The following is a 12,745-nucleotide window of genomic DNA, read 5'->3' on the forward strand; positions in this document are numbered from 1 at the left end:
TTTAATGGTTTTCCAGGCTTTCAAGCTGGCAGGACAAACTTCTTTCCCTGCTTCCCCACCATTTTTCTGTGGGCTTCGGTGAGCTCTGCCTTAGGGACAAGGAGGAGAGAGGCCGGTGCTTTGGGGTCTTGGCTGGATGCTGGAGTAATCGGATTCCTTTGTGGTTCTAGATGTTCATACGGAAGCCGTGCAGGCGGCGCTTGCGAAACACAAAGAAAGGAAGATGGCCGTACCTATGCCTTCCAAACGCAGGTCCCTGGTTGTGCAGACCTCCATGGATGCCTACACACCTCCAGGTGAGAAATGCCACAGCTTCAGCTGCGTGTACATGGCCAGTGTGCCCTAGAAGTGACCAGTTACCAGCCCCTCAGACACCGTCTCTTCAGCTTTGCAAAGAAGAGTGCAACAACCTAGGTTTTTATGAACAAACCCACAAGTCCCCAAAACAGTAAAGAAGTTAAACTATACTGGGAAATGAACACATTATATATGCTATTACATATGAACCTATACAAACAGGCATTTTTATATTATCCATGAAGACTCAAATAGAATAGTCTTATATAAAGTTTAGTTTTTCATATAGAAAAGAGTTTGTGCCCATATAACTAAAGTTGAACTTTTACTTGGACAGGTACATCTCAAAGTCTTTATAATATAAATACACTGTGTTGCTTAAGAAATCAAGTGCACTCGATAATTAAGGCAGTTTCTGGGTCAGGAGGAAGGGATACCTGGGAAACACCGAGCCTGCTTCTGCAGGTCAGGTGCCAGTCGCATTTCCTTAGATCTGTCATGGCAAGGAAAACAGCCATGGCCATGCGAATGGTTGTATACCAATAACTACACAGCCAAATGGTAGACCTGATTCTCTCTACTGATCTACCAACCCCTAATCTAAATGACTGAAAGGAATGGTCTTTATATTTCTGTTACCATATTCTGTGGCCATTTACTCTGTAATAAAATACTTGTTCCTGGGTATTTTATGAAGAAGAGAAATTTTCTTAGCTCACAGGTTTAGAGGTTCAAGACCATGGTGTAACAGTTATGGTGATTCACATATGTAAACATGGCTACTTGGGGAGGGGGGGAGAAATTGGGAGGATGGCAGTTCAAGTCCAGCCCAGGGACAGTGTTAGTGAAATTCTATTATAAAAGCTGTGCTTGTTGGTGCATATACATCATCCCAGCTAAGCTGGAAACCTCAGTAGGAGGTCAAATCCAAGACTGATCTGGGCAAAAATCTCAAGACACTATAAACCAAAGGGGGCCGGGAACATGGCTCAAAACAGTAGAGTACCTTCCTAACAAGTACAAAGGTGGAGGGCATTCAGAAAACAAAGGAAGAATGTGGCTCTTGCCTGTGCATGGCTCTGGTGAGGCCTGGTCGCATGCTGGGCAGGCCACAGCTTGATGGGAGGGAGGGAGATAGCGAGAGCAGGAAGGCAGAGGTGAGTGGACGGAGGCTTGTTCCCTTTCTGACAACTTGCTTTTTAAGGAATTGGGTGGGGTCCTGTGGGAACTACTGTTGTTCCTTCTGAGGGTATACACCCCACTTCTGGTAGGTTCCGCTACCTCCCAGTGTTTGTTCACTGGATACCTAGCTTGCAATATGGGAACCTCCGGAGGGCAAAGTCAAACCACAGCCACTCTTTGACACAAGCTAGTTATGCTTAGCAGTAGCTTATGTATTTGTGACTGTGTTTGAGCAAACTCACAGCTAAATTATCTCTCATTCATTTTCCTTGGTTGCTGGAAGCAGTTGTGAGAACAGCGCTCATCTCCACTGCCCTTCAGAGAAGATTTCTGAAGTTTATCTTCTCTGCGGACATGATGGTTATCACCATACCTGGCTGGATATTATTCATAATTATTATTGTGTTTTCAGTAGTTCTTTGTCCTCCAATTAGTTATTATTATTCTTCCCATTTAAATGTTTCAGAGCTTCGCATCTTCCATCTTGACATCTCGCCTAATTCACTTGTAGGTAGGACCCTAAGTGTCCTTTCCCTGAAGTTCAAATAAACAGACTCGTTAAAAACTCATTCTTAAAACTTGCTAACTAATAAACTAGTCAGTGAAAATATTTCCACTAATTTCAATGAAAAGAAACCCAAGTGTGATTTTTCTTGGCCCAAATTGTCCAACTTTCAAAGATGGAAGGTGAAAATACCTTGTATAACAAATGAATATTATAAGAGAGTTTCAACAAAAATGTAGTGTTCTAGAAGCTTGTGGTATGCCCCAAATGAAAAGCCAGAGACCCCAATAATGCAAGGAAGTGGGGCTGTGCACTTTTTCTTCTTTTTTTTTTGAAGTTGCACATAAAGGGTTTAATGCCCTTCTTTTGATACAATTTCTTTATCAGAAACTCAATCTATTTTTTATTTTTGAAATTTTTATTAGTGATGTTAATTGTGCAAATAAGTTCATGGTATTCCCCTACACGCATAGCATATGTTTTAATCGAATTCACTCTTTATCATTCTTATAGTAACACAGTCTTTAAGTAGGCTGGGGGAGTGGGGGGAAGGTGTTTACACTAAGCCTAAAAATACATTGTGACTCAGAGAAGCATTTCAGGACTACCAAAGACTACAAGCAGGCACACCTTGATATGTGAAAACAAGATATACACCTGTCTCTTAGAATAAGGACAGGGTCCTCATTCAGTAGATATATGCAAAGAAAACATTGGCTCCCCCTGCCCTGCCTGTTGTACTGTATTCAGGAAATTGTTGAATGTCTCTGCCCAGTATTTTAATGGCAAAAGTTTTGTTGTTTGTTTTTTTTTTGGTCCGGTCGTGGGGCCTGAACTCTGGGCCTGAGCGCTGTCCCTCAGCTCTTCAGCTCAAGGCTAGCGCTCTACCACTTGAGCCACAGTGCCACTTCCGGCTTTTTTCTTTTTGCTGATGTGGTGCTGAGGAATCGAACCCAGAGCCTCAGGCATGCAAGGCAAGCGCTCTACCACTGAGCCACCTTCCCAGCCCCAATGGCAAAACTTCTTACAGCATATTTAAGGCATTATTGTACATAAAAGTCACCATAGTAGGGAGAAAAAAGATAACATTATCTGAAAAGTGGTCTACTGTTTCAAGAGTGCTTGACACAGTCCAATGATTATGAGTAGTTGTGACAGGAGGCGAGTCTGGGTGGGCAGTGCATGGAGGGGTTGAGATGGGGCTTTCATGAGTAACTCCTTCTTCTACACAGACACTTCTTCTGGTTCTGAAGATGAAGGCTCTGTGCAGGGCGATTCCCAGGGAACCCCCACCTCCAGCCAAGGCAGCATCAACATGGAGCACTGGATCAGCCAGGCCATCCACGGCTCCACCACCTCCACCACCTCCTCCTCTTCCACACAGAGCGGGGGCAGTGGGGCGGCACACAGGCTGGCAGATGTCATGGCCCAGACGCACATAGGTGAGTATGTTGGGGGAGGGGGGTGTTACACAGTTCCAGGTATCTGCTCCCATTGTGGTCTCAGCAAACATTGAGGGCTCGATTTGTGCATGTTCTGACTGCAGAATCTATCGGACAGACACAGGACAGGACCCCTGTGATGCCTGGGGTGCTTTGATTTTACTGTTTTCCAGAACTCTGGCTCCTTCCAGTGCTGGAATTTCAGGAGATTTCTGTCCTTGAAGGAGTGCATTTGTATTCACAGGAGAAGCTTGGAGCCCTGTCTGCTCACATTTTTTTTTTAAATCTCACTTATACTAAAATATGCCCCTCCAGAAGTTTTAATGGTGCCAATAAATAAGACAGGATTGTAAAATAGAGTTGTTGTTACTCTGGGAATTGTTTTAGGAAGCTAGGTGACAGGGGCTCAATCTTTGCTCTGCTGTCTAATGCTGTTTTCTGCATTTGTTTTCTGCAAATTCTGTTCTGATTTCTTAGGCATATCATAAGATTTTTTGTGTAGATTTGATTATAAGGGAGATCTTCTGAGTTAGAAGCAACACAAGGTTGGTAGCGTTGCCCTGCTATTTGAATGTAGAGAAGGCGATAAAATGAGAATTATTACAGGAAAAGGGTAGGAGTGTTTTGTCTGGGAGGGTGGTCACGAACTATGGGTGAAAGTAGGTATGTCGTTATTTTTTTAAAGTATTTCGGGTTAATGTGGAAGTACTAAATTTCAGTTTCACATATTTTCAGGAACATATACACCAGCCTGTGAGCTCTAGTAACCTCTAGTTGAAATCACAGTAAATTAAACATTGTACAGAAATAAATTACTATCAAATATTTTTAGACAGTGAAATTTCTTTTACTGCACACGTGTCAGAACCGAGTCTCTATCAGCTTTATCTGATGTTAGCTGATTTTCTCAGCCAAGCACAGGGGTAAGACACAACCTCTTCTTTTTGGAATTATTTGCCTTCTCCCCTTTTGTTCAGCTTTAAAGAGATGCTCAGAAGCATGTGAGGAGGGATGTGTATTTTTGAACAAATTAACCACCGCATCCAGTTTTCCCTTTGTGAGTTTACAGTTGGAATACTAAGGGAAATTGTAGCATGGAGAATTAAATTTATCCAAACTATAAAAGGTTACATTAGTCATGTACATCAAGGCTTGATGTAACCTAAATATAAGTCCTGGTGTGTGACATTTCAGTAATTTCTCATTTGGCACAAAAATAAGTTCCTAGAATATCTGTTAGGTTTTTCTTTTTTTTTTTTTTTAAGTATGATTTTTTTTTTTAAAGTGTTGGCTCATGCCTGTAATCCTAGCTACTTTAAGAGGCTGAAATCTGAGGATCATGGTTCAAAACCAGCCCCGGTAGGAAAGTCTGTGAAACTCTTACCTCTAATAAGCCACCAGAAAACCATAAGTGGCACTGTGGTAGAGCGCTAGCCTTGAGCTGAAGAGCGCAAGGACAGCGCCCAGGCCCAGAGTTCAAGCCCCATGGAAGCAGTGACAAAATAATTAAATCTGATGAGAACTAAAATACTTTATTCCTGTGACCAAACAAAAAAAGCAAAAAAGTCAAAGTTGAGAGCATTTCACGTTTTGTTGAGGTCAGGGTTTTGTGTGAGCTGGAGTGTTTGAAAGAGCTCACGGCAAAGCAACCTCTGAGTTGTGTTTGTGAGCCCTGGGCAGAATTACCATCGCCCCCTCCCCAGGTATGTTTGCTGAGCCCAGAAAGACACTCCACCTGGGGACTGCAGAGACACCTTGTACACAAAGAAGGAAAGCCAGAGGAAAGCCAGGGCATCCAGGACCATGCAATCTCCTCCAAAGTGGGCCATTCTTCATTTGTTGCTAAAGCGAAATCTCAAGTGCACCTAGTTTTATTCCACAAATTTCATTAAGTAGGGACCTCTTCCAGGCAGGTTTAGCTTGGGATGATAAATTCTTCTCTGGATTTTTTTTTCCTTTCCCTTTTCTTCTGCTCAGCTTGCGGTGTCTCTGGTGAGGGCTGCTCCTGCCTATCCACAGCAGACAGCCCAGCCTGGCACCCCACTCACCTCCTGCAGCACTGGTAGATAATCCATGGGCCCCATCCAGGCCCTCGCTCTCTCGTTGTTTTTGTTTAAAGAAGATCATTTATTTATTGTTATTATCCCTAAGTAGTTGTACAGAGAAGTTGCCATTGAATGAAGCCGTTTGTGAATGCAGTGGGTCTTGATCAGTGTCACCCTTTTCTCCATTCTCACCTGTCCCCTCCAGCCCCTGCCCAGCCCCCACCACTGTTAACTTTGTAGGATGTACATTGGATTCCTAACTGTGTCCCTCCCCTTCTCCTCTTCATTTGCCTACTCCTTGACTCCACCCCTTTTAAGTACCTGTTTCCTGGTGGTGTTTGTTTTGTTGAACGTTGACTTCGCTCTTCTAAGGAATAACTGTGAGCTCTCCCTTGAATCTACTATATTTCGGTTAGTACATTTGTTTGTATACCCTTGCATACCACCAAACGAAGGAAAGCATGCTACTTTTGTCATTTTGGTCCAGATTTAGTTCAGGTAACATAATTTTTTCCAGGTCTTTCTATATCTTTACAAAGGATACAATATCATTATTTCTAGTGGATGAGTAAAATTGCATTGTGTGTATCCACCACATTTTCTTGATCTATTCATCCGTTGATGGGGCAGCTGGGCTGATTCCATACCTTGGCTATGGTGAATAGTGCTGCAAAGGACATGGTTGTGTCCTTGGTTTGTCATCTTTGAAATGCCCAGGAGTGGAATTCCTGGAATTGAGGAACCTCTACGCTGCTTTCCAGAGTGGTTAAATGTTTACATTACCACCCACAGTGTAATAGGGTTCCCTTTTGGCTAAATCCTTGCCAGCATCTGTTATTTATTGTTTATTTTCTTGATAATGGCCATTATCATAATGGGCTGAGGTAGAATCTCAAGGTTGTTTTTACTTTCATTTCCTTTATGGCCAGAGATGTCACTTCATATGTTTATTGGACATTCTGAGAAGACTCTTTTTAGCTCATTAGCCCATTTATTAATTGGGTTGATGCTCAGGCATGGCTCAAGAGGTAGAGTGACAGCTATGAGTAAAAAGCTGAGGTAGCCTGGCACTGGTAGCTCAGATCTCAGCCTCCTGAGATATTCTGAGGATTGCAGTTCAAAGCCAACCAGGGTAGGAAAGTTCGTGAGGTTCTTTTTTTTTTTTTTTTGTCGGTCGTGGGGCTTGAACTCTGGGCCTGGGCGCTGAGCTCTTCAGCTCAAGGCGAGTGCTCTACCACTTGAGCTACAGTGCCACTTCCAGTTTTCTGGTGGTTTTATTGGAGATAGGAGTCTCATGGTCTCTCCTGCCCGGGCTGGCTTTGAACCGCGATCCTCAGATCTCAGCCTCCTGTGTAGCTAGGATTACAGGTGTGAGCCACCAGCGCCCGGTGAGGTTCTTATCTCCAATTAAATACCAGAAAACCAAAAGTGGTGCTGTGGCTCAAGTGGTAGAGTGCTCACCTTGAGCTGAAGAGCTGAGGACAGCGCCCAGGCTCAGAGTTCAAGCCCCATGACCAACAACAACAAAAAGCTGAGTGTAAGAGGCCTTGAGTTCAATCTCTAGTACCTGCACTAATATATATATATATGTATATATATATATATATATGTATATGTATATATATATATATATAAATTAGGGTTCCTCTTTATCTCAAGAACCACAATGAATGTGGAACATTCATTTAATACTACATTAACTAGAATGTAGTATTAAAATCCTTAAGGTTTGGAAATACAGCTGTCCAGTACATTGCTTGCCTAGCTTGCACAGGGACCTGGTTTCCATCTCTAGCACCATCAAAACCAAAACAAAACAAGCAAAAAAACCAAAGACCTATATAATAACAACAACTAAAAGGGAAAGATTTATATTCTAAAATATTATAATCAAAAGTTGAATATTGTAACTATAATAACAAGTACCTTTCATGGGAATGCTTTCAAACCTTAAGAAGTATATTTGTAAAATATTCAGAATAAAAGAATATCCAAATTATTTAGCTAAATAGAAGTGGAGAAATTGAAGAGACAATCCATATGAATACATTTCTAATAAGAACAAAGAATTGACAACAGTTTTATTGTTTTATATTTAGATGTTTTCATAAGCTCTTCTTAGTTTTCATCTCCAAATGCATTGTGAAAGCCTCTGTAGACATCTGATGATGCTGTCACAAGGTGTGTTAGGGTATATTTCATTAACCGGGTATTCACAGAAATAATTGCCATCTCCAGTGTGGAATTCTGGAAATTCACTTGACATCAATGCTGCTTTCAGTAATCTTATTTTTATTTGTAACCAAATTCCCATCTGACTTATTGCCTCTGTCTCTGCCAAGAAGAAAGGAAGTCAGCAAGCAAACCACATCCACCCTGAGATGTATTTCATCTTTACCTCACTTGCAACAATTGTACATTTTGATTCTAGGTTCTGTGGTATTAGGGAATTTATTCAGACATGTAAAATAGCCACTGTGATAATAAATTACTCTTATTTGCTTATGTGAAATCATTCCAAGTATTATTGGTACCTTTTCCAAACATGTATAGTCCTTCAACCTCTGCATATGTATAGGGGCTGGTGATATTACCAACACAGCTCCCTGCCTCACCCGCCCCTCTCACTTAGGACATCCTGGCCATAAGAGCAGTTTCTCCTTTAAGGAGCAAGTGAGTTATTATTTCAGGCTCTGTGGCCCCATGTGGCTGTGGGAGCACAAAAGCAGCTGGTCCATTACACAAAAGAATGTAAACCAAAAAAAAATGGCCATGATTGTGTACCAGTAAAACTTTATTTATTCTAACAGGTGGCAGACAAACCCCTACCAACCTGTTTCAGGATTTTAAGCCTCTCTAATACAAAAAGAAAAACATCATTCAGTCACAGCATCCGATCTAACATTAGCTAACACCAGGCAGCAGCATTACACTCCTCTCCCAGTACCGTGTGGCCTGCCACACCAGCTGTTTCCATAGGCACTGCACAGCTTGTCCCCAGAGATCACGGGTCTGCTGGGGCTCTCTCCAGGTAGCCCATCAGATCTGTGCTTTCTGTTAATTAAGACCTATGGTTCCAGAAATAGGTCCAGACCCCCAGCCATCACCACCTGCTCCTCTGCCACCTGTCTCTTTGGCATCCACACTCAGAGGGCTCACAGGCCATCACCTTTCCCTTGCTGCTTCTGCCCCAGTATTGTGAGAACACAAGCCTGGGCCTGTCTCTTTCACCGGAAGATGCTCTCGTGATTCTTCATCTTTCAAAACTGATTTTGCTTTTGTTTACTTTGACTTTATAAAATCCAAATAATATTTGCCAGGTCCAGCATTGTTGTGACCCTTCATCCCCTCCACACTCGTTCTGCAGATCAGTGCTGCATTCTGCAGATGTGCCTCATTTAACTGTCTGACCACTTACCCCTCACAGCTCACCATTTGTTCCCTAACGTTCATTTGTAAAGCGTTTAAAAGCCGTTACCTAGTAGTACGTAGCACAATGATTTGTATCATTATGCTCGGAGTTTCACAGATTTTTTTTTTCTTGGTGCTCTCATACATACTGCCCATACATAGGGTAGAAAAGCACAGAGGAAGCCACCGGCCTTGGCAGCCATTACTGTTTGGACAAAGGACCTCAGGGTACTGGGTCTTATTTTCTCAGCCACAATAAGGGGTCAGTGGTAGCCCTCTTATTTTGCAGATCACATCTTTACAGGATTTTCATGAGGAAGGACAGTTAAGATCTGAGAATCTATGTGAGTCTGTGGAAGCCAAACCTGACTCAGAACCTTGACTGAGAGAACATTTGAAGGCAGAGCCACAGAAGCATTTCCTAACCTTCCTTGGATGGTTTAGCATATAGGTGATTCTTCTGCAAATTTGAAGAACAATTAAGAATTACTAGTAGCAGCATTGCATATGTATACACATGTACATATAGAGAGAACAAATATAAACTAAGAATATTTTATCTTATCCCTGGATGATTATTAAAAGAATAAGATCTTTAGTTGGCTGTAATAGTCAAAGCATATTTTTTTTTTTGCATCCTAGCTTAAATAGCAAGCTAGGTCCTCCTTATATTGTAGTGTTGTCACTGCATTTCCATGAAAGCCAGTGAAGTAGGAGGAGACTGAAGAGGACAGTCTTCATTTTGAGGTGGAAGATGCATTTGTGCAGTTAGTCCCCAGCAGCACAAGGAGGCTGGAGGGCACAGCTGAACACCTTGACATCACAGGGTACTCCCTGTCTTCTCATTCCATTCTGGATTCCTTTGCCAGGAGTCATCTTTGCCTAGCTCCTATCTGATGCAATTGTGTTTCTGGGAGGGGAGGATTTACCCTTGGCAGAGACTAGGTTGGTCACCCCGTGCTCATGCACTTCGTAGAATGGCTTCAGTTTCAATCTCTTGATGGTTTTGTCACCTCCCATATATCAGAAGCTGGACCTGCAGGAAAGATATTATAGTCAGGATACCTGAGCCATCTGCCTTCAAAACGTGAGAAGTTCTACCTCACTGCTTCACTCGTTTCCACAGTGTTTCCTTTTACATCATCAGAGAGGCAGAGTCTGTCAGGAGCTGGAGCAGCTGGCCAGGCAGGGTGGCTCGTGGAGAGGCGCCTCTCCCAGGCAGCCCCTTTGGGGTGTGTGGTTTTTCCATACTGTCAGCAAATTAACTGTGGGAGACTGGGAAGCGGACATTTTTTAATATGTGAAAAATCAGATTTCTTTGAGAATGAATGATCCATTCTCAGTGGGTCACAGCACTTTCTTCATAAAAACTAGATTTTATTTTAGTTTCCTTTTTGCCTCCTCATTTAGAATTCATTTAGGGTCTGAAAAAGAACAGAGCTTACAAAGCGGGCTCTACTAGCACCCATTACCTGGGACCACCAGTTCTGTAGTTAGAATTAAAGAATGCTTCTTGGTTGCTGGCTTTAGTAGCAGAGCATCCTGTCTCTACTGGCCAGGCATTGGTTATTACACCACTCCCGCTGAAATATTTACCAGCACCTGCGGGGGCGCAAGGCTGTGGGATGGGTTGCAGCACAACTCTGGTGTCTGAGGGTGATGTTGTATAACTGTCCCCAGGAGGACTTGGAAAAACCTGGAGACATGCAGGAAAAGGTGATTAGGAATGCAGCAAACCAAGGAAGCCAGGCAACAGACCACCCAGGCAAGTTTACCAGTTCCCTGAAATTGGTCATGGCCACAAAATAAAAACGGCCCCCAAGCCTTTGAGTGTCAGGGAATTGAGAGGCGATGTGGGGCAGAAGGGGCTGTCCCGGAATGAGAAGAGGTGCCCTGGTACTTACACAGTCAAAGCAGCTTGCACATACTGCCTTGAAGATGATTGGATCTGACTGCGATTAATCAAATATTATGGCTAACCAAAAATAAAAATAAAAAGGAACTAGTGATTGGATCCCATCACCTTCTCACCTTCCTGTTGAACACACTTTCAACTCTGGATTCCTAAGGAACGGTGTCAGCTGCTGAGGGTGGCAGAGCTCCAGGCCAGCCAAACGGGAACCTGGCCGTGGGATGCCCACGGGCCACTGTGGGTCTGTGTGGCAGAAGCATAGCTTTCCCTATGGCCTTCACAGCAGAGATGGTCCCCCACGGGGACCTTGAACTTGGTTTTTATAAGCCCTGAACAGTAGGCAGTGTTGCTCAGAAGCTGTGAACCACTATGACGAGGGCCTATTATCTACACAAGGCTCCTGATGCGTGTGCACTTCCTGGGCCTCAAACCTGCTGCTGATGAGGCTTGGAGACCTTGAGCCTGCCTTTTCAGCCTGGGCCCCCTGTTTACTACCCTCAGCAAGACTTCCTAGAGCATCTGTTAATGGACAGGATTCTTGCAAACACTTCTCAGCGGATAAGTAACACAGTTAATACAGGGTCCCTGATCTCTATCAGAATAGGTAATGTGCTCTGCCAGCAGCCATTGGCTCCTCACAGAAGCCAGCTCTGGGTTTATTATCCCTACAGTTAGCGTGTATATTGAGAAGGAGAACAAGATAAAGTAACACATAAATATATTTGGAAGACACTTTGAAGTGATTTTTCAAATCACTAGATGCAGTGGAATTGTTATCTTCCCTAACTTTGGAGTTAGGGATGGCTGCCCGCTACGAGGCCTGATTGGCTATCCCCAATTATGACACTGGCAGTCCCCGATTATGACACTGGCTATCCTTGAGTATGACACACGCTTAAGTGTGACAGAACTGGAAGCCAATGAAAACAACAGTGAGCTCACTTTTTAAAGCTGCTTTGTTTAAGATGGCTAATTTCAATTCTGTTCTCATCACAGATTATCATCTATTGTGCTTACATTTGAAACATGAGCCCTTGGAGAGTGTACCACTTACTTGGCCATGAGGCAGCGGAGTTCTAGAAAATTAGATAATTTTGAAACATGAACCAAAGTCTGTTTGGCTGACGTACAGATGGGCTGTGCCCTGTGCCGAGGAAGATAAATATAGAGTCTGAAATGATAAAGAGACAACTGGAATATTTTCCTCACATCCTCTCCCATAGTGACCTGTAGAGTGGGCTGCTCTCTGCCTCTCCCTTCTGACACTTGGCTCTGGTTCTGTCCTTTCCCTGTCCCTTTTCTGGGCCTGGGATATAAGGTATTGCCTCTAAGGGAATATATTGGTTTGCACCTGGTGCCGTCACCATATACAGAGTGGCTTACACAACGGGTATTTAAGTTCCCTGGTTCTGGATGCTGGAATTCTGAAAGCTAGGGCTTAGCAGAGTTGAGGCCTTTCTCCGAGGCTCCCAGAGGACCATCTTCCCCAGATGTTGTCACATGATTTCTCCTCTGTGCACATCTACATCCTTATCCCTTCTTATAAGTGCACCAGTTGGGGTGGACTGTGTTCACACCCATTACATCATTTTATCTTCACTGAACCTATTTCCAGTCCCTGTCCCCATATACAGCCATGTTCCAAAGTACGGAGGATTGGTGCTTCAACCTCTGGATTTGCAGAGGACACGGTTCAGATCTAAAGGATGCATTCTGTCAGGAAAGAGACATGCTGAATAGTTTGTATAGGGGCCAGTGTCATCTGCTCTGCTCCATAGAAACATTCCAGCATCTGGCCTGACATGAACAGCTGCTTGGCCACTCAAACTTGGGCAGAGAATCTCCTCTCCCAGCAAAACTTGATTATAACAGAATTGAAGTGCTTCTGTCTCTTTCTTGACTTAATCCTAACCATCTAAAGTGAGTACAAAGTAGATGTTATCTCCCTTCT

At 43.3% G+C, this 12,745-nt stretch overlaps 1 protein-coding gene across 1 annotated transcript in view; it reads left to right on the forward strand.

Moving 5' to 3' along the window:
- Dip2c (DIP2 disco-interacting protein 2 homolog C (Drosophila)) overlaps positions 1-12,745 on the forward strand; it is a 121,183-nt gene that overhangs the window by 21,260 nt on the left and 87,178 nt on the right. The window contains exons 5-6 of the mRNA XM_013009225.1: positions 171-296; positions 3,217-3,426. Coding sequence (XP_012864679.1) covers positions 171-296; positions 3,217-3,426 — 336 coding nt within the window. The remainder of the gene's footprint in view (positions 1-170; positions 297-3,216; positions 3,427-12,745) is intronic.

Source organism: Dipodomys ordii, unplaced genomic scaffold (genome assembly GCF_000151885.1).
Source record: "Dipodomys ordii isolate 6190 unplaced genomic scaffold, Dord_2.0 Scaffold9, whole genome shotgun sequence".
NCBI classification, from domain to species: Eukaryota; Metazoa; Chordata; class Mammalia; order Rodentia; family Heteromyidae; genus Dipodomys; species Dipodomys ordii.